Source organism: Myotis daubentonii, chromosome 6 (genome assembly GCF_963259705.1).
Source record: "Myotis daubentonii chromosome 6, mMyoDau2.1, whole genome shotgun sequence".
Taxonomy (NCBI): Eukaryota; Metazoa; Chordata; class Mammalia; order Chiroptera; family Vespertilionidae; genus Myotis; species Myotis daubentonii.
The window spans coordinates 78,872,608-78,894,152 of NC_081845.1; the positions used below are offsets into that span (position 1 = coordinate 78,872,608).

The 21,545-nt window shown below is 38.0% G+C and overlaps 1 protein-coding gene across 1 annotated transcript in view; it reads left to right on the forward strand.

Moving 5' to 3' along the window:
• PKHD1 (PKHD1 ciliary IPT domain containing fibrocystin/polyductin) overlaps nucleotides 1–21,545 on the forward strand; it is a 409,206-nt gene that overhangs the window by 191,020 nt on the left and 196,641 nt on the right. The window contains exons 46-48 of the mRNA XM_059701438.1: nucleotides 2,007–2,141; nucleotides 9,050–9,185; nucleotides 11,906–12,152. Of these exons, the coding sequence (XP_059557421.1) occupies nucleotides 2,007–2,141; nucleotides 9,050–9,185; nucleotides 11,906–12,152 (518 nt within the window). The remainder of the gene's footprint in view (nucleotides 1–2,006; nucleotides 2,142–9,049; nucleotides 9,186–11,905; nucleotides 12,153–21,545) is intronic.

A 21,545-nucleotide genomic window follows, 5' to 3' on the forward strand; every position in this document is an offset into this window, starting at 1 on the left:
ATAGAGACAGAAAGAGGATTAATGGTTGCTTAGGGCTAAAGGATATGGTGTTTCTTCTTGAAGTGAAAATGTTCTGAAATTGAGTCTGGTGATAGTTGCACATATCTGTGAATGTACTAAAACCTTTTAATTGTAAACTTTTAATAGGTGAATTGTATGGTGTGTGTATATTAATAAAGCTGTTAAAAAATAAAAAAACAACAACAACCTCTTCTGTGCATAGCCATGTAAACTCAAATGTTCCCTCTTCCTATCCGTGTGACCTTAGGCAAATTCCCTGTTTCTTTCTCATTCGTAAAATGGAAATAGTTATAGAACCTAAATAATAAGGTTGTTTTGTGAGTTACATAAGTGCCTGCATATAAAGTGCCAAAAAAGTGCCCCAGTCTTGCTGGGTGTATAATAATAGCTGTTGTTAATAAACAGTGTTGGGTGGTGATAGAGCGATATTGATAATAATGATTACTCTGGAAATGGTAACATTTAGAAGTGCCTTCTGCATCATAAGAAGCACATTGTTTTAAAATTTCTTAAACTTTCATTATTAGATAGTTTTCATTATTGTCAGACTGTATTCTGGTCATTAGACATAAGTGTTATATATATATTTAAACAGAATATTCCAGCAGGTAAAATTTCTACCGTGAGTAAATATAAATTTATATCTATTTGATGATCTTGATAGCTAATATTTTTGTATATTTTCTCAGTTAATCATCTTTAACCTTTGAGGGAAACATTATTATCCTCCTTTTGTAGATAAGAAAACTCTCTGGGTGAGGGGTAAAATATGTGCTCATGTCACACAGCTAAGAATTGCTGGATCCCAACTTAGGCAATCTGACCCTTCTGTATGTATGTTAATAAAAATTGAGAAAAATACCCTCTCCTCATCATGTATCATAAATGCAGAGTGATTCTTTTAGAGGAGGGAGAGCGAGATGAGAACACATTATGAAAGCTGTATTTATACTATAAATAGGGACTTTTTTGCTATTGGTGTTGATTTCCTTTTGTAATTACCAGGTTCTCCAGTTAATGCCAGATGTTAGCTGTTTTTAAATATGAGTTATTTGCCAGAACTTGAGATACCTGTAATTGGGTAACAATTGTGACAAGATCATACTTATTTTACTTAAGTAAAGCTTTGTATCTTCAAAAATCTATCATTTTATAAAAGTTATTGGTGCATTCAGAATGGGAAACGCAAGCTATTTAATTCTTGAAAATTCTAGCATAAAGCACAATACTATGATAAATCAAGGCTACCTTGGCCTTAATTAATAGGAAACTTCCACTTTAAGATATAAAGGCAACCATGACCCTATTTAATGAAGAAGGAATGATTCTGTTAGGTTAATTGTTAGCCCTGATCTCCACCCTGGTCTAAAGATGGTTGAATGAGGCCTAAGGAGATGTTAGATGTCTTTTCCAAGATCGCCTAGTTCATTAATATCAGTGCTAGGTGAAAATGAAAGGTTCTGTACCACAAATTACTGGGATTCTTTCAACTTTATTAATCTAATTTTGTTAATACTTGATCCCAGTTTGGGCCTGCCAACATAACCTGTCATAAATATATGTTCACAGAATGTATTTTGAGTCTGTAGTCATGTTCAATTACTTATTTCACATTTACAATTTTCTGACAATATTAGTTAATATATACTACTGAAGAAAAATGTTAAATACTGGGGTTCTTGGATGCTATATTTTTCTCCACTAATTTTGTGTACTTTGGAGATGGCAAGTTTATTTTAGAAATGTGAAGAATTCACATTGACCTTTTTAATGTATTAATATTATGAGGAGAAATGAAAAGTATAGAGTGGGTATTACTAAAGAGGACTAGTTAGTGCTGACCGCACGGCAACTTTGGGATGTCTGTGCAGATATCGATGGGCAAAAGCATAGTTACTTATACTTAATTAATAAGTTACTAGAAATCTGCCAGCAAAGCTAAGCCTGAGAACTTTGCCATAACATACGCTGATTTTTTTAAACAGATTTTTAGAACTAGCAATCTTCACCTGAAAAACTTCCAAGTTTATTCATGCAGAGATTTTGGAATTGATATCTTGGAAAGTGATGCAAATACTTTCGTTACTGACAGCTTATTCCTTGGTCATTTTGCTCACCAGGTAAGTACCTACATTTTAGGTTGTCCATCAACAGCATCCTATGTGATGTGCTCCCTGGTGACCCAGGATATGTAATTTTAATAGCATTCTTCAGTGAATCTTAATATTTAACTGGTAAAAGTTAGAGGAGCTTTTTATTTGTAACAGTGGTAGTATTTATAATAAAATTCAAATATATCCAAGGATTCAATGTTTTAAGTTAATATAAATCATAAAAATCATGAGTAGCTTGCAGAATTTTTATTTGGTTGCAATGTAGCATTATTATCCATACCAATTAAATAATACATCTAATAATTTTAAGTTAGTTTATTCTAACCTCACAATAATTATAGAATAGCATAATTTCATATTGTCTCTCTGCATTGTGGTTTGCCAAGTTTCTACAGCAACTTTTTGTTCATAGGGTCCTTATTACTCTATTTAGGGTGCCCTCCCAAAAAATAGGTAATATAAATTTACATTGTTTACTATAGTGTACTACCTCTTATGTGACTCCCTAATACTTCCTTAAGTGTGGTGTTAAAGAACAAAATTCAACAAAGTAAATTTGAAGATCTAATTGGCTTTATTAAGCGATTCATGAACAGCGATCCTACCTAAAGAAAGCTCTGAGTGGTTGTACAAAACACAAGATTTTTAGAGGCAAAAGGGTGTGGCAGGGGAGTTCTCCCCCACCTCCCTCCACTTTATTTTATTTTTTCCCCATCTCCATTTATCCACTTTATACCTGTCCATGAGCGTGCGCTTGTGCGCCTCTCTCTCAAAATATATTTTTATTGATTTTTTTGTAGAGAGAAGGGAAAGGGATAGAGAGTTAGAAACATCTATCAGCTGCCTCCTACACACCTCCTATTGGGGATGTGCCCACAACCAAGGTACATGCCCTTGACCAGAATTGAACCTGGGACCTTCAGTCTGCAGGTCAACACTCTATCCACTGAGCCAAACCGGTTAGGGCTCCTCTCTCTTTTTTGTTTGCTCAATCAACCCCGCCTCCCTCCCAACACACACAGGGGAGTTCTTAGCAAAGAAAAAGAAAGGATTATTTTTAAACCAGGTCATCTTTGGCAGAGGGAAGGGCAGTGGTTTTACCAAGCAGATTTTGCCTCACCAGTGATGCTCAGGAAACTTCAGACTGATTGGTTTAACATTCCATTCCTGAGAGAGGCTGAAACTGCAGTTAGGTTCATTATTAGCTTTGGTTTGGTGACTTGGCTAAGCAAAAGTGACTCCATCTTGGCCTGTTGTCTCTCTCTCTTTCTCTCTCTTTTTAACTGTGGATTTCTACATGATAAACATAAAGACTGTAGAGCACGTCTGTGGCACTGCAAGGCCAGGATACCACACTGTAGATGAGGCAAAGAGTTCCTCCCAGAAGAGCAGTACCTCTTCTCCTCCAGGGAAGCCCATGGTTCCCATTGGTCTCAGTAAGGCTTCAGACCTATAGAGGGGCCCCTCAGTCCTTGTTTTGAAAGAGGTACATGCATATGCATTGCCATAATAATCACAGATGGAAGGGAACTAAAGTACTTCTGAGAACCAAGGAAAGAGCATTCTCTTTAGTTTGTTCCTGAATGCTTTGGCCAGTTGAAAATTAAATGATAATTATTGACTTTTGTAATTCCCTTTGAAATTACTTCATAGCTCTAGATATAAATATTAAGATTAAAAAAATCCTTTGGTTTCTACATTTTTCTTGTTTAATTCTCAAACTTAGTTAAATCTCTTTTGAACCATCCTTTCCATGAGGGAAATATCTGCCAATTTTTCCTTTTCTCTGAAAGAATTACCACCTTGAGAAATGATTTTTTTAGACTGCATAGTCTCCAACAGAAGATGGGACTCAGATTTAGATTCTGATATACCATAGTTCAAAGGCTCTTAAATGTTTCCAAAATAACCTTCGAGGAGATGCTAAAAACCAAATGTCCATAAAGATGAGTAACTGTCCTGGTAAATTAATGTCACAACATCTTAATTGATGCTAAGTAGACATCATAATCAATGGGTGAGTGACATAAATTAAGATATAAATTTTGACAGAAGGATGGTTATCATGAGATAATAAAAATAATTATATTCCTGAGATGGGATTCACTGGGACTGCATATCAGCTGAGGGCCTCTTAGTCGTATAACAAGTAAGTGCAGGACAAAAGCCCCTGGATGGGAAATGTTAAGCACTCGGTTCTAGGGGAGATCTAGATCCTGGTTAGGCATCCAAATATTAAAACCACGTCATTTTAGAGCTAAATATTACCGAAGTGTTAATCTAGTTAGAATTCTTGAATTTACAGGTGAAGAAATAGGGGCTTTAGGAAATCAAGTGAAAGCCCAAGATCCATGCCTAGTAGTGTGGAGGTGGGACCACCTGGATGGCCTCCCACTTCTGATCAAATACTTTCTCAGTTACAGATGGAAAATAGCTTTGACAATGACATGCATTAGTACCAATTTCAATGTTTCCTGATGCGTTTTCCATGGAAGGCTAGCCCCAAGAGAGGGTCTAAGAAAAGGAAATTCTTAGGTTAATAATAGTTAGGGTATGCTGCTTATCACATCTCTCATCTCCTGAATTTCACATCATATTTTAACACATTAAAGGCTCTGCAGAGCCTAGGGTGAAAAACAAACAAGAGCCATATCTCTGAATCTTTATTTAACACAATAATGTTTAGATTTATTTGGGAACCTTTTATTGACATAAAAAACTGTGTCAGTTGTTTAAAAAAAAAGAGAGACCTGACCTCTGTGGTTGTGGAACTGATGTTAGCCTCCAACTTCTGTGCCTGCCATTTCTTTAGGTATTAAGATTTTCTGAGAATTTGGCCTATTATTCTTAGACCTTCCACCCACATATAATTGGTGGCACACAATTATCAGTGAATCATATTCTAAAACAAACACTAGTTTCTGAAGGCCTTATTATTATTGGAAAGAATTTTATTATTTTTTTGGCCTCTAACTAGCATATCTATAATAATAAAAGCATAATATGCTAATTAGACTGGACGTCTTTCTGGACAAAGCCCAGGCTGCTAGGGAAGCCCGGGTCCTGGGTGCCAGGGGGAAGCCAGTGCTAGCAGCCAGGAGAAGGGAGGCCTACTCTTACACGAATTTTGTGCATCGGCCTCTAGTTAGTGTATATGTTGGTACTCTCACACCCAACATTACCTTTATATTGAGATGAGTAGAATAATTTCCAGTGAGGGTGGCTTTAATATACAAGACAGAGTGATGCGCTCCATCATCACTATACTATCCATCCTAGTTTGGTTGTGCAATTGGTTTAAACTGGTTGTCCTAGCATTTATCCAACTAGCACCCCCTTTCAAACTTTCAAAAATGTTCTGCTTTGGATATATATTATGCTCACCCTGCTTTTGAAAGTATCTGTAGGATGCTTGCCTTTTTGTTGTTATTGTAATTAATTTGAGCAGATGATACTACTTTTAAAAATATCTTGTTCAGACAGATGCTAATGGGCTTAGTTAATTTTTCCTCCTATTTCTCTAGGGATCCCTTCCCATTTACACTGGTGGATTTGTCTTCCTCAATTTAGACCTTTCATTTTTTTATTTCTCTAAAGTCTGTTGTAGGGGCCCTTCTCTTCTCAATATACTTGCTCTCCCTGGGAGAAATCTCATTTTCTCTAGTGATTTCAATTACCATCCGCACACTGATGTCTCCCATACATTTGCATTTATTTCTACCATCTCATTTTGTGCTTTCAGTTCACAATGCTTTCTTTGTCTCCACTTTTTAAACTTGATTTGTCTTGCATTGAGTAGTGTCATATATATATGTATATATATTCATTTTACAGTTATTAATTCTGTATAATTATGTTCATTATTGGATTTAAATTTTTAACATGCCTGCTTGTCTTAAAATCTAAATTACATCAGCACTGTTGAACTTTACCTGAGCAATGCAAGGACTTCAAACACTTTTCTTTCTTTACCTTCACATCTAGTGTTTTACTTTTCTGTAGTATTTTGTTCCACTGAATAAAATAGAAGTTTTATAGAAATATCATATTAATGGAGATAGGTACAGAAATCACAAGCAAAGATCTCAATGGATTTTTAAAAAGCAAAAATCATGTGCATAGCACCCTGTCAATAATAGAACATTACCACTTCCTCTGAAGCCCCTCATGCCTCCTCTCATTTAACCCAACCCCCAGACCCCTGCCTGAAGAGGGACATTATTCAGACTTCTATAGACATAGATTGGCTTCAGATCTGTTTTTGAAGTTTATATAAATGGAATCATAGAGCAAAGTAGCTCTGTAGTGTCTGGCTTCTTTGGCACGACACTATGTCTACAAGATTCATTCATTTTTTATGTTATAATACTTTATTCTTCTAATTGCTATGCAGTTTTCTACTTTATGACTGTCCCACAATTTTGTGTTTTTTTTTTAAAGCTATATTGCTCTTGATAGACATTTGATTATTTGCAGTTTGGGGTCATTACAGATGAAAGTGTTATGAACAATCTTCGATGTCTATATGTGCATGCACCTCTGTTGAATATATGCAAAGTTGTAAACTGCTGGCTCAGAGGATGTCCCTCCAGCTCTAGGCGATAATGCCAAACAGTAGTCCCAAGTGTTCACACTTGTACGAGCATGCGGGTGAGGGGTTTCACAGCTACATCCTGGTATTTCTCTTGACCAGTATCCTGGCTAGTTTCTCCATGTCTCCCCATTATTGCTCCTAACTCCCACATCTTCCTCCTTTCTGATTTAATTCCTCATTTATTAGAGTGTAGCCTATAGTAACTTTCTTAACAAATTAAGGGTCTATGGAAGGTAAAGGTTTTGAGCCACAAATGGAGAACCCCTTATTAGTAGGTTGTTGGTTATAGAATACCAGGTTAAGTTCACTTTGAATTGTTATTTTGAAGGCAATGTTTCAGTATCTTCTAGCTTCTAGTTTTGAGGTTGCATAGTTTTAAGGTCCTCTAATTCTAGGTCTTTTTTTAAAAAAATGTTTTTATTGATTTTTAAATAGAGGAAAGGAGAGGGAGAGAGAGAAGAAACGTTCATGAGGGAGAAACATTGATTGGCTGCCTCCTGCATGCCCCTTCCTGGGGATTGAGCTGCAACCCTGGCATGTGCCTTGACCGGGAATCAACTGGGGACCCCTTGGGCCATGGGACGATGCTCAATCCACTGCCACACCTCCTGGGCTAATTCTAGGTCTTTTATGTGTAACCTTTTAGTTTCTTTTTTGGATCTTTTTAGGATCTTGTCTTTGTTCCTGATGTTTTGCAACTTCAATATGATGTACCTTGTGTGGCCTTTTGTCCTATCCATGGTGTTAGTCACTGGATGAGAACTTTCAGTCTTATTTCTTTGAGAATTTTATAATTCTCTCCTCTTTATTTTCCTTTTTTGAAAACTATCATTATTTGGATATTGGACCTCCTAAATTGGCTTTCTAATCTTCTTAAGTTTCGCTGATTTCCCAACTGTATTTTTATTCTACTTTCTAGGATATCTTGTCATTTTGCTCTTACTGAATTTGTTATTTCTGCTCTCCTGTTTTCATTCTGTTTTCCTTTCTGACTCCCACCTCCTTTTCTTTGGCTGCTTCTTCTTGCTTCATGGATAAAGTCTATTTATTTCTCTGTGGTTATTAATGGTGATATTTTAAGTTTTCTCCTGATTTCTATACTGCCCCTTTTCCCACTGTCTTTCTTTTGTTTGTTTCTATCACTCTTTCCTGTTGGAAGTCTCTGAAAATTTCTGCATATCATCAAATGCACAGTGGAGCACTAACAACTTGATTAGATGGAGTTTGCTGAAGAAATGTTGTGGTTAAATGCTGGAAGCAATTTTTTTTTAGGTTTTTAAATTTTAATTTTTATATTAACATACATTAAATATAAAATGTATATGACGTTTTTGTAGTTGTCGTTAATCCTTACCCCAAGATATTTTTCCCACTGACTTTTTAGAGAGAGTAGAAGGGAGGAGAAGAAACACACAGAGAGAAACATCAATGTGAGAGAGACATATCGATTGGTTGCCTCTTGCACAGGACCAGGGTCGGAGCCTGCAACTGAGGTACTTGCCCTTGACCAGAATTGATCCTGGGACCCTTCAGTCTGTGGGCCGTCACTCTATCCACTGAGCCAAACCAACGAGTGCCTGACTTTTTTTTTTGATGTACAATGTCTGGTTTTTAACATATGTATAGACTGGTGTAACCACCTCCACCACAATCAAGATGCAGAACAATTGCATCAACCCCATAAACTCCTTCCAGCTCCATCTTTGTAGCCACGTCCTCCTCTCACATCAACCCCTGGGAATCACTCATCTATTCTCTGTCTTTTCAACAATCATATAAAAGGAACCAGGTAGTGTGAAACCTTCTGCACATGCCCTCACCCGCCTTGTGTCTGTGTCCATTGGTTATGCTTATATACGTGCATACAAACCCTTTGGTTGATCTCTACATCCTTCCTCCACCCTCCCCTACCTTTCCTCTCAGGTTTGACAGTCTTGAACATAATTTTCATTTCTCAAAGGTAAACACCTAGGAGTTGAATTACTAAGCCGTTTGATAAGGGTATGTTTAACTGGATCAGAAACTGACAAACTATTTGCCACAGTGACTGTGCCATTTTGTGCTCCCACCAGCAATATATGAGAATTTTAGTTGTTCCTTATCCTCATTAGCATTCGGTATCATCACAATTTTTTACTTATCATTCTCATAAAAATACAGTGTATTTTATGGTGATCCTTTGTCGTGTATATGACTCGTAAGTATTTTCTCCCAGTCTGTAGCTTGTCTTTTTATTCTCTTAATTGTTTCTATTTGTGTATTACAAATTGTACTAGTTCTCTTCTTTTTCTTACCTTCTTTTCCCCCTTGTGAATCATAGGGAAGCCTGTGTATGTCAGCAGGGATCAAAACTCCCAAAAGATGGGAACTGATGGTATCTAACACAACTTTTGTTAATTTTGATCTCACTGGCTGCGTGTCCATCAGAACCTGTTCGGGCTGTTCCCGAGGACAGGGTAAGTTGATTGAACAGATAAGACAAACAGTAAATAAGGCCAACACTCAAGTAAATATGATAAATAGTGGCAAAGCCTTGTGACTCATTATTTCTTTCAGTTATAAAATTGCATCAGTAGAAACTGCGGTTCAAATCCCCTAAAATAAATCCTAGAGGAGGACAGGTATGCTCAATAGGGCTCCTGTAGCTCCCCATTCGTCTATCTCCCTATTATTAGTGTCTCTGCTGGACTCTGAGCTTCACAAAGGCCGGGATTATGTCTCTTCTCACAGTGTTATCATTAGTACCTAGTAGCCTGTGCCTAAAAGGCTCATAGATTAAATTAATGGATAAAGATGAATGGATAGACATATGAATATAAACTAACATACATGCAATCTTTACTGAAGGAGCCAGAACTTAGTACTTTATGTTTTCAGCAGCCCAAGGTTTGTTGTATCCACAAAGAGAAGCATAGGAATTTTTGTTCGATTGTTAACCACATCTCAGAGGTGGTGAGGAATACCTTGGAGGACTCATGGGCTAAGGTGAAAAGGAGTGGGGAGCAATCTAGTTGATTTGATCTCTGTAAACAGCCAAACCAAGTAATTCAAGTAAATATGCTCTTGTGGTTTGAATCACCAATTTAGATAATTGTTTGTTTTTTTAATTAAATGAATAATCAGCAAGTCTCCACTTTACTTTTTTTTTCCCCTCCTGAATAAGCAGAGCCAAAGACTGTTTTTATTTGGGTGGCATCTGACTTAAATTTGTAAATAATAGGAATAAAAATAACTTTCACTTCGAATCACAACTCTTCAGTTCTTTAAAGCTTTATTGTTTCGTATCATTTATAAGACACTGAAAAAAGCACTCTGTTCCTTATGAGCTCTAATTCCTTCTCACTGCATAATCTTGCTAAGTTATACTGTTTGTTTAAAAACTGTCTATTCCAGGTTTGTTTAAGGAACTGGGGCGTACAAAGATGAAAAACACATAGCTCTTCTCTTCCAGGAGCTCTTGATCTAGGCCCAAAAGTAAATGTTTAATCTAGTCTCTGTACTAGAGTGTGATGAGTACAATCCTAGAAAACTGAACAAGGTCAGTGAAAAGAACAAAGAAGGAGGTCAGGTGAGATTTCATAGAAGTGACTTTTTATTTTTAAAAAATATTTTTTAAAAAATTGATTTTAGAGAGAAAGGAAGTGAGAGGGAGAGAGAGAAACATCTATTGGATGCCTTCTGCACGCCTCCTACCAGGGATCAAGCCAGTAACCTGTGCTTGTGCCCTGACTGGGAATTGAATCAACGGCATTTTGAGGCATGGGCAACTGAGCCACACTGGCCAGGGCCATAGAGATGACTCTTAAGCAGGGTTTTGAAAGTTGAATGGATATTTGCAAGAGAGACTGTGCCGAGAAGAGTTTCTAAGTATTAAGAATAGCATATGCAAAAAATTAAAATCCCAATAGGACTGAATTGTAGTGTCAGGTGGTTGTGGTATGAGATGAATTTTAGAAGTTGCCAGAAGTTAATCACGGAGTCTTGAATGCAGGACTTAATTCACTGCATAGACTCCACTGGGATGCCGAGTGAAAGCATCAGGGCTTCTATTTCTCTGTATCTTATTCTTTTTTATTTTCCTTTTTGTCTATTTCACAATGTACATAATGAAGATGTCTAGTCACATATGTACAGAGAGATATGTGCTTAATGTAAAGATTTCAATGACAGGGCTGTGTGATTTAGAAGACCACTGCCATAGCTCCTTCCTGGGCAACCAGACTAGTGGCAGTTCTGACAAATCACATGGAGGTGGTCTGAGACAGACTGCTGAGAAGTATAGCTCTAGAGCAGCGGTTCTCAACCTGTGGGTCGCGACCCCTTTGGGGGTCGAATGACCCTTTCACCTGGGTCGCCTAAGACCATCAGAAAACACATATATAATTACATATTGTTTTTGTGATTAATCACTATGCTTTAATTATGTTCAATTCGTAACAATGAAATTGGGGGTCACCACAACATGAGGAACTGTATTAAAGGGTCACAGCATTAGGAAGGTTGAGAACCACTGGAAGAGCTAATACTTAAAAAGTGTGTTACTATTACTCTTTGTCCACATGATTGAAAGTTGCTTTTGAGGGTAAATCTTCCAAGTATAACCCTCAGAAGAGGTGGGGTTAAACTCACCACAGAAGAACTGGAGCAGACAGATGGAAAGACTAAACCAAGACACCTTTAGTAGTTAGTAATTAGTAAGTTAGTGTTCCGTGTCTCTATTTCCCACTAGAACGGTTTCTCACCCTTGGCACTATTAGTATTTTGGGCTGGATGGTTTTTTGTTGTGGGGACTATCTTGTGCATTGAGAAAGTTCATCAGCATCCCTCCCTCTACCCAACAGATGTCAATATCACTGCCATCTACGTAATTGTGACAGCCCCAAATGATTCCAAATAGGGCCAGATGTCCCCTGGAGGGCAAAATGACCCCTGGTTGAGAATCACTGCCCTAAAATACAGACTGTATGAAGGCAGTATCATATTGCTCTTGTTTTCCACTGTGTCTCCAGCACATATCACAGAGGCTGGCATACACTAAGCACTCATGATTTTTTTTCTTGAACAAAACTGTATAAATACGCAATTTAAAGTACTGAATATATCCCAGCAAATTCAGCTGCCATTTGTTATAATAACCTTCTGTGCCTTATGTAACACTCTTATTTCCATTTTATAGGTGGATTTACTGTGAAGACGAACCAGTTAAAGTTTACAAACTCTCCCAACGTAGTAGCATTTCCATTTCCTCATGCAGCAATTTTGGAAGACTTGGATGGGTCTCTGTCTGGGAAAAATGGAAGTCACATTCTTGCTTCCATGGAAACCCTCTCAGATTCTTGTTTGGTCAGTGCCAGATTCAGTCAGATTGTCCCTGGCAGTGTCTGTGGGGAAGATGTTTTCTTTCATCGTATGTCTATTGGATTGTAAGTTGAATTAACTTTACTTTTTAGTTTAGTAGTGAGCATGCATGTATCATTCAGGCTGTTAAGATTTATACACTTGATCTTAGCCAAAAGGCTGAGAAGTGATTTTGAGGTTTATAAAAGGGAAATTGTTTCCTAGATTCTATTTTAAGTATTTAGTTCTACATAAGTGATGGTGAATAATTTTGACAGCTGTCAAATCATACGTTTATGATTATGGCAGTTTTAGACTGATTCAAATGGCAGCTAACTTTCAATATCACTGGACCAGAACTCATAGTCCATGACCTCTTATTGACATTTTGAGCTAATAGCTTCCTCTTGAAAAGATTTGCAACCAACAGAAAATTTGACATGTATTTAAATTAATATATTTTTATTGATTTCAAAGAGGAAAGGAGAGGGAGAAAAAGATAGAAACAACATTGATGAGAGAGAAACATCCATTGGTTGCCTCCTATACGTCACCTATGACCCACAACCCACAACCTGGGCATGTGCCCTGACTCGGAATTGAACCGTGACCTCCTGGTTCATGGGTCGATACTCAACTACTGAGCCACACTGTCTGGGCAAAATGTACTTAAATTAAAAGTATTATTAAAGCCCTAGCCAGCTTTGCTCAGTGGATAGAGCATCAGCCTGCAGACTGAAGGGTCCCAGGTTCGATTCCAGCCAAGGGCACATGCCTGGGTTGTAGGCTCGAACCCCAGTAGGGGGCATGCAGGAGGCAGCCGATCAATGATTCTCTCTCATCATTGATGTTTCTATCTCTCTCTCCTTCTCCCTTCCTCTTTGAAATCAATAAAGAAATATATATTTAAAAAAGTATTATTAAAAATTCCAATAATGTCCATTCTCATTTACACATGTTTACTCTCCCCAAGCTCTTTTTAAGTGTTCATATGCTCCAGGGAAGCAATAGCTGATGCCTTCCTATTACTTGCAAAGTTGCTTCACTCCAGTTCATTTTCCTTGTTAATTTCATGAACTATTGGCTTTGTACAATACATTTCCTACTAATATTGGAGCAAGGACCCTTTGGTTATGCTAGTCAAACTACCATTAAGTCAGCAGCTGGGATCTTTATAATGAATAATAGGATTGCTTCTGCCCTCTTTAATTTACAGGTAATGATTGTTGAGTGTCTGGGGTTCTATCTTTTACCTGTTTCAAACATTGTATATATTTAGCCAGGAAGAACTTCTTTCCTTTCTTCCTTTTAAGTGTTTTAACTGCAGGAATACTAATTAAGTCAAGTGATTCAGCTAGAGCATGTTGGCATCTGTTTTAAGCCAGTAAAGTCCAGAGAGTAAGTCCCTGTGGTCAGTATTGCACAGTCTGCATTTTGAATGCCTATGGAACCAGTATTTTGACATTCTGTTTTAAAAACCTTAGTAAAACACTACTAGCATCAACTAATTTGAAATTATTTTTCTACTTTTGCTGTCCAGACTGTGTATTATTCTATGTAATGTTAATGGGTCCAATTCCAGTGAGCAAAATAGCAGTGTGGAGATATATATTTTAATTTTTAATCATTTTGATTGTGCAGAGCATGACTTTTTAAAAATTCTCACAGACGCATCCCGGTTTTTATTGTTATTTTAGTGATTTTTACCAAAGATGTCTTAATGAGTGTTTTCATATTTATAAGTTAATGATTTATTTATTGTCTAGTTTTACATGTCTCCTTTTCCCCCAGTTGAAACCCTCCCGATTTATTTCTTAGATGCATTTTTTTTTCAAATGAGGAAAATTAAAATGGATTCATATAATTAAAAAGAACATTATGTGTTTCTATGACACTTACTTATCTGTGTTCTTTATACTCCTTTTTTTATGCCTTATTTTGAAACCTATTGGGACACTGTCTCTTAAGAGGCACTTAGCGCTGGTGTTAGAAGGCTCTAATCTTCCTGAGCATCTGTTCTTGGAGAGCTTTAGGACAGGACACTCAGGTGCATACCTTAGCAGCACTTAGGGACCGACAAGGTCAAAAAATAATAATCCCAAAACACTATTCCAAGCTGATTGAAAAGGCTTTTACTAGGGTGAAAAACTTGTCTTGGTTTGTCTGGAATTTTCCTGGTTTTAAAATAGAAAGTTTCATGTTCTAGATACAGCCGTGGGCAAACTACGGCCCGTTTGAAATGAATAAAACTATTGAAAAAAAAAGACCGTACCCTTTTATGTAATGATGTTTACTTTGAATTTATATTAGTTCACACAAACACTCCATCCATGCTTTTGTTCCAGCCCTCCGGTCCAGTTTAAGAACCCATTGTGGCCCTCGAGTCAAAAAGTTTGCCCACCCCTGTACTAGAAACTCCTTCAGTCTTGAGAAAACCAGGATGGTTGGTCACTCTACTCTCTATGATTATATTACAAATTTTCAGGTTGATCCACAGGTCTATGGACAGATGCCCAACTATCCCGAGTTAGCGCCAGGGAAGTGTCAGGTATGTCTCTTGGCTCTAGAGTCCCCACCTCTAGGATAAGGTGATTGCATTAGATGGTCTCTAGGGTCTTGCTTGTCAAAGTGCACCAGCCTCCCCGGGGTTCTGTTAGAAGAGGGAATCAAAGACTCCACCCCAGACATCCTGAGTCAGGACCTTCAGGTGATTTATATTCAAGTTTGAGAAGCACTGCCCTCAGGTCCTTCTAACCTTACCCTTCTATGACTCTCCCTTGCATTTGTGCTGAGTGACTTGATCTTTGTCCCAGAGCATTATAACCTCATTAGGAATATGTCAGAGCTAATGAGCAATTTGAATTCAGCGTGGATACAAACTTTGCTGCATTTCAGGGAGGCAGGATTAATTTGTTGTGCTACTTGCCCTGGAGCAAGCACCCTAAGAGTTGATTTACAAAGCTCTCACAGTCATGATCTTTTGGGGTTGCATGCTGATGGAGATCTGATATGGCACAAGCACCCTGCTGTCTTCACTTTCCACTCTTACCCCCTCCCTCACCATGAGGTCCCAGAGTGTGGCCTCGCGTAACTGTGTAAACAAGGCACCACATTTTCCTTTTGCGAACAACCAAATGATTGGAATGGAATTTCTTCCTTGGAAGTCCCCCCCTCATGGTCCCATTTCACTATTAGTTTTTTTGTTTGGCATTGACAACCTTCTGTCCCTGCCCCTCGCTACCTTTTTTAAGTCAGATGGGTACCCACATTTGTGATGCTTCCTGTTTTATAGCTTCCTTGGACTCCACCCTAGCAGTTGGGTTGACATGCATGTAAATATTTCATCTGTATAGAACTGTCAACCTCTATAGGGCAGAGTTTAGTTTTACGCTTTGTTAAAATGCCAACAGACTTGACATGCAGGAGAGCTGCTTACATTGTTCTCTCCCTCGCTCACCAGTTCTAAAACAGGCTTTCCTAGGAGCCACAGGTGTTCTGGATCCTGTTCTTTTCCCAGCTTCTCTTTCTACCAATCTGATCTGCCCAGCTCAACCCTTCCTGATAAGGCGGGGATGGAGTTAGCCCTACCAATGTAAGGCAGAGCTTCATTTCGGAAAACTACATCAGTGACTCATTTTCTCCAGAGGTTCCATAATGATGACGTGCCTAACATAGTGCTTGGATTTACCCATCCCCAAATTTAGATAAATGTTTTCTTTTGCACAGGGATAATTACATGGAACGAGTATTTTAATAATATTTTTTTCCTATATGTCAGTTGGAGCTGTTCTTTTAAAAATTTTTTATTTTCTTTTAAAGCTTTACTGAAAGTGTTACATATGTTTCCCTTTTCCCCCATTGATCTCTTCTAGCCTGTCCCTGCCCCCCCCCACCCTCCCCCACCCCCCCCCAGCCTCAGGCCTTCACCACCCCATTGTCTGTGTCCATGAGCTATGCATTTTTGTGTGCTCCTTCCAGATCTCCTTTATAAACTCCTCTCCTTGTCTCTTAAGTGCTGGTGTTTCTTAGGATTCTTTGAGGAGCTTTCCTTTCTCTCAAGTCATCCTCTTCCCAGGTGATCTTGGTTATTTCACCACTTCAGTTAACAGTCGCTGATGCTTCCAGGTTTTCTTCATTTAGTCTCTACTGAGCTCCAGACCCACTAATCCAACTGCCCTTAGGATCAGCACTGTCCAATAATGTAGCCACATATGGCTCATTCAAAATTGAGATGTGACGTAATTCTAAATTATACACCACATTTTTAAGACTCGCTATGAAAAAAGAATGCAAAAGATCTCAATAATTTGATTATATTGATTATGTTGAAATGATAATATTTTGGATACACTGGGCTAAATATATTATTTTAATAATTTCACCTTTTTTCTTTTTAATATAGCTACTATAAAATTTAAGATTATGTCTTTGGCTTGCATTGATGATTTGCATTATATTTCTATTGAACAGCAATGCTTTTTTTTTTTTTTTAAATATATTTTATTGATTTTTCACAGAGAGGAAGGGAGAGAGACAGAAAGTTAGAAACATCGATGAGAGAGAAACATCGATCAGCCGCCTCCTGCACATCTCCCACCGGGGATGTGCCCGCAACCCAGGTACATGCCCTTGACCGGAATCGAACCTGGGACCTTTCAGTCCGCAGGCCGACGCTCTATCCACCGAGCCAAACCGGTTTCGGCATGAACAGCAATGCTTTAAATATTTTTACTGAAGTGTTTAATAGGTATCTAAAACCTGACTTGCCAAAACTCAGTTTTACAGTCTTTATCCCCAGACCTGTTTCCCTCTGGGGATTCTGAGAAATGCTTATTTCACACATAAATCATCTACCAAGTACAGTCCATTTTACTTCTCCCAAAAATTCCTCTTGAGTCTTTCTACTTATGTCCTTCCCAACTTCCTCCCCTAGTCCAGGCCACCATACCTCTTACCTGTATAATCACAACAGCTTCTTAGCTTGCCATCTTGCTATGCTCCCATCCTTGAACTTTATAATTGCAGATCTGGTCCTGCTCTTCATTCATTCCCTTGTCTGAAACTTTTAAAGTTTTCCCAGTGCCTTTAAAAGAAAGTCCAACAGTTTAAGTATCTCATGAGCCCTTTATGACCTGTTTCCTGTTTATAATTCTAGCATTGTCTCTCAGCACACTGCCCTCCTTCCTTGCATTTTGTCTCAGCCACACTCACCTTCGTTGTGCTTTTCAATTCATAATGTTCAACTTCCATTGAACTCAGCATGAAAGTCATTTTCTCTGGTAAACTTCTCTGAGTTTTCTGTACAGGTTTCGATAGCCTTGCTGTGTGCTGGCTCCATATACTTGCACTAACCAATATTCATAGACCCTACATAGCTTTAAAAATTTCCCATCTCTTCTTGTAGATGGTATGCCGTGTAAGAATAGGGTTTCTATTGTGTGTGTGTGTATTTGTATTATACTACCTATTACTATTTTGAAACATAATGATTCTATAAAATTAGTATTGAACAAATAAATATAAGTAAAAAATCGTGGACTCCCCCAAACCTTCTTCCTCTAGTGCCCTTATGCCCATTTCTCTCTCAGGACATATTTATAATGAGCCCAAGGCACTCAGCTTTTCTTCAGAAGACCCAGGATTAAAGTGCTATCTCCAGTCTTTATTTCTAAAATTCATAGGAACATCTAATACTTAAGATTGTCATTTCATAATGTCTCTGGGTGTTTGCTTTCCTGTGACTATCAGCTGACCAGATGATTTATTTAGCAACTGATTCTTCTTCTACTTTGCTCCTACCCCACCCCTGTTGAATCAGCAGTTAATCTACATTAGCAATTATTTTCTTGCCTTGGAAGTATTGATGCATAGACTTGTGATGGAGAGAATGAGAAGTCAACCCTCAAAATTACCATCTGGGAATTACTATTATTATTATTATTGCTTTATAGTACTCACTAGCTCCTTCAATTGTCATAGACTTATTAAAATGACAGTAAATCAGTTTTTTCAGTTATTCACTATATTGAGTGTGGGGGGAGTTAGAGGAGTTTAAAAGATGTTGTAGGTTGGCGAGCCAGTCTTTTTGAGTTTTTATAGGATGTTCATAAAATAAAGTCAAGACATATGCATATATTTGATATAAATTTTTAAATATGAAGAATAGAGAAGTAATTAAGAATCATTTGTAGGTACAAGACATAGCTCCCCCTCCCCCAACTTCATAGGTGTAGTCTTTTGGCAAGTTACTCCACCTCTTTTTGCTTCAGTTCTCACATCAGTAAAATGGGCATAATGGTATTATTTATCTCACATGGTTGGTGCCTGACATGTAGTAAGTGCTCAGTATATGTTGTCTTTAAGAAGTCTCTATTTTATTTTGGTGATTTACAAAGCAACATATAAACATGCTACTAGCTAAATAAAATACTAGAGATTATTATGTTTCTGAGAAACAAATGTCTGGCAAAGAAATTAGGTTTACTCAACTGTAACTTAATCCAATTCTTGAAAAACAGGGGATACTTTTGTATAGTTCCATGATGTTATACTGCGCCAGGTACACCTCCCAGGTAGTCATAGAATCTGGAATAATTCAGGACATAGTCTTTGATTCATTGTTACCCAAAGCTTTCTGTTTTTCTTCCCTGCTTCTCTTGGAAAAGAAGAGGTTAATGTTCATGTCTATCACCTTGACTCTTAGATCTTGCTTAATATCCTCTCCTGTAGTGCTTGCATTCGGTTTTTACCTATATAACTGTTCTTAATGTGTCAGTGTTCAAAGTATGAGGCACCCCCTGCCTCTGTGATGCAAAAGTAAAGAAGAGTTCAAATGGAAATTTTGGCCTACCTTTTCCTTTAATAATCGCCTAACTCTACTTCCTAGGGATAAATAGGCACAGCATCACTAATGGCATCCTTTCATTCCTCAAAAGCAAAAACCAAACAAAGAAAAACCTATGTGAGACAGAAAAATTCCAAGAAGCATTATCCTCTCTTGGCAGCAGAAGTTACAGAAGTAAAATAGGCAAATCTTTAAAAATCATAATGAACCCCCAAACTGAGGAATATCCTCAAATTATGTCACTGAACTTGGCTTTGGAAAGAGAGGCTGACAATGAGCTTGTGAGCTGGTGCCAGTCAGCTCCTCCATAGCACCAGATGTGTGTAGAGCAGTGGTTCTCAACCTTCTGGCCCTTTAAATACAGTTCCTCATATTGTGACCCAACCATAAAATTATTTTCGTTGCTACTTCATAACTGTAATGTTGCTACTGTTATAAATCGTAATGTAAATATCTGATATGCAGGGTGGTCTTAGGCGACCCCTGTGAAAGGGTCATTCAACCGCCAAAGGGGTCGCGACCCACAGGTTGAGAACCGCTGGTGTAGAGCGTGCGTGTGCATGTGTGTGTGTTTGTATGTGTATGGGAGCACAAGGTTCTTAGTCTAACTTCCTGCCTGATGCATAACATTATTTTTCAATATCCCTGACAGGTAGTTGTCTACCTTCTGGGTGTGTAGTTTTAATAGTGGTCTTCTCATGTTCTGAAGAAACCATTCCAACTAGATTCAGTAGTTCAAGAGAAGAGATGCCTTGGTATAGGAAGGATCATGTTAGGTAGGATGATAGAATCTGTTGCTTCTCTTCATGGATTAAGATAGAATAAGCAAGAAGTATTGTCCTAAGTGTGTTGCAAAAACTGTAGGGACTATGTTTGAGGAGGTGGTAGGTGGATTCTGGCCTTGGGCTTGTCTATAATAAACTATTTTCTCTTTAACCAACTCTGAAAAATGACCTGCGGAATTATACATCTGCAAAGTCATGGAGGAGTGATCTTAGGGTTTGCCTGTCAGAAACACAAGGATTATTAAATCATATGGCTTTTGCCTCTCTGCCTCCTAGTCCTGTATTTTTTTTTAATGTGAATTTAAGGATTATTAAAAGGTTAGGAGAAAGACTGAATGTTGTGGCTTCTTTCCTCTTTTTAGATTTATTTTCAGAAGGAGATATATTTAAGTGTACCTCAATCAAAAAGTGTATATAAAAAAAAAGCTAACTGACACATATAAAATATCACCGGATGGTGGCAGGTCTGCAGGTAGGATGCTGGTTTTCTGACAAGGACTTGTTATGAGCCCAGTGTATTTTTAAAGGGCATTCAACCCAGACTGTGTTATAACAATCTGTTGGCTGTGCTCCAAATTTCAATTTTGTTTTCTTCGGGAAGTAAAAGATGAAAGCATCAGCAGCAAGCCCTCACATCCAGAATATGCTAGCAGCACCATTTAAGACTAGTTATTATGATGTGTCTGGCTTAGGAGATGTGTAATTACAAAGTGTTTATTTCACAATTGTTCCAAATTTGAGAGCATTTAGAGCTCAGTGCAGTGTTTGTCTTAATACAGAGATATGGACCCTCAGGAAAAGTAAGCTAACGGTAAACACAAACCAGAGTGTTAATATTTGTCCTCCTTGGTATTGTTGATTGCCCAACAAATCCTGTGTGGGCAGCATACGTTTAAGAGTTCCACACAGTATATGGGCACTAAAGTACATAACTGTTTATGGAGCTAGTATTATAAATTGGTACATAGGCTGGAAGTTTTATCAAGTGCACAGACAGTGCTATATTTCTAAAGGAAACTATTGCTTAATTAAAAACCAGCTTGGGCATTTAAAAAAAGAACAAAAATTAAGGCACCTCATTGAACAGGGAGGATAAAAGGAAAGGTTTGTAGTTCTTTTGTCTTTTTGATTGTACACAGGAACTGTTGCTGATGCAGAGGGAAGGGTTAACATTTAAAATGGACTGGTTGCCTCCTGATTTCTTGCACATAAAACCATGAGAAGTTCAGGGAGAGACTTCTTCCCCTAGTAATGAAGCTCTCTGCTGCTAATGGCCCATGCAGACTCCCTTGGCTCCTCCAAATTAGAAATACTTTTGTGCTCCTTTGCTTCATTAACAGTAAAGAGAGGGAGATTGGTGGCTATTTAGGGCATGGGGAAATTGGTGGCTATTTAGGGCAAGCGAAAATTGTAGCAATTGTGGTTGGTAAATTCTCTTCATGGTGTTCTTCGACTCTTGATGTTCCTTGGGTGCTTTTCAGAAGAGCCCACCACTGTCTCTGCTAGCATTTTTCCTAGAAGGATGGGAGTTATTTGAATTTTTGGTCCTGAGTGATGGTCAACACAAGGCATCTTGCCTACTGAGAGATGATGGGTCTTTTACATTTTGATTTGTTTTTCAGAATGTATCCTATGATTTTTTCCACTTCTAGCTGTGATAAGGGTATATTGGATAACCTTTACCTCCTCTACCTGCATTGCATTACAGAAAGCTGGTGCTGCATGTGAGTGCCTGTGAAACTGCATCCTGAATAAACCTTGCTAGAGAGATGGCGTGGCTTGATAGGATTAGGGCAATGCATGAAGAAGCAAGAGGAAAGGATATTTTAGAACCACAATGTGCTATGGTG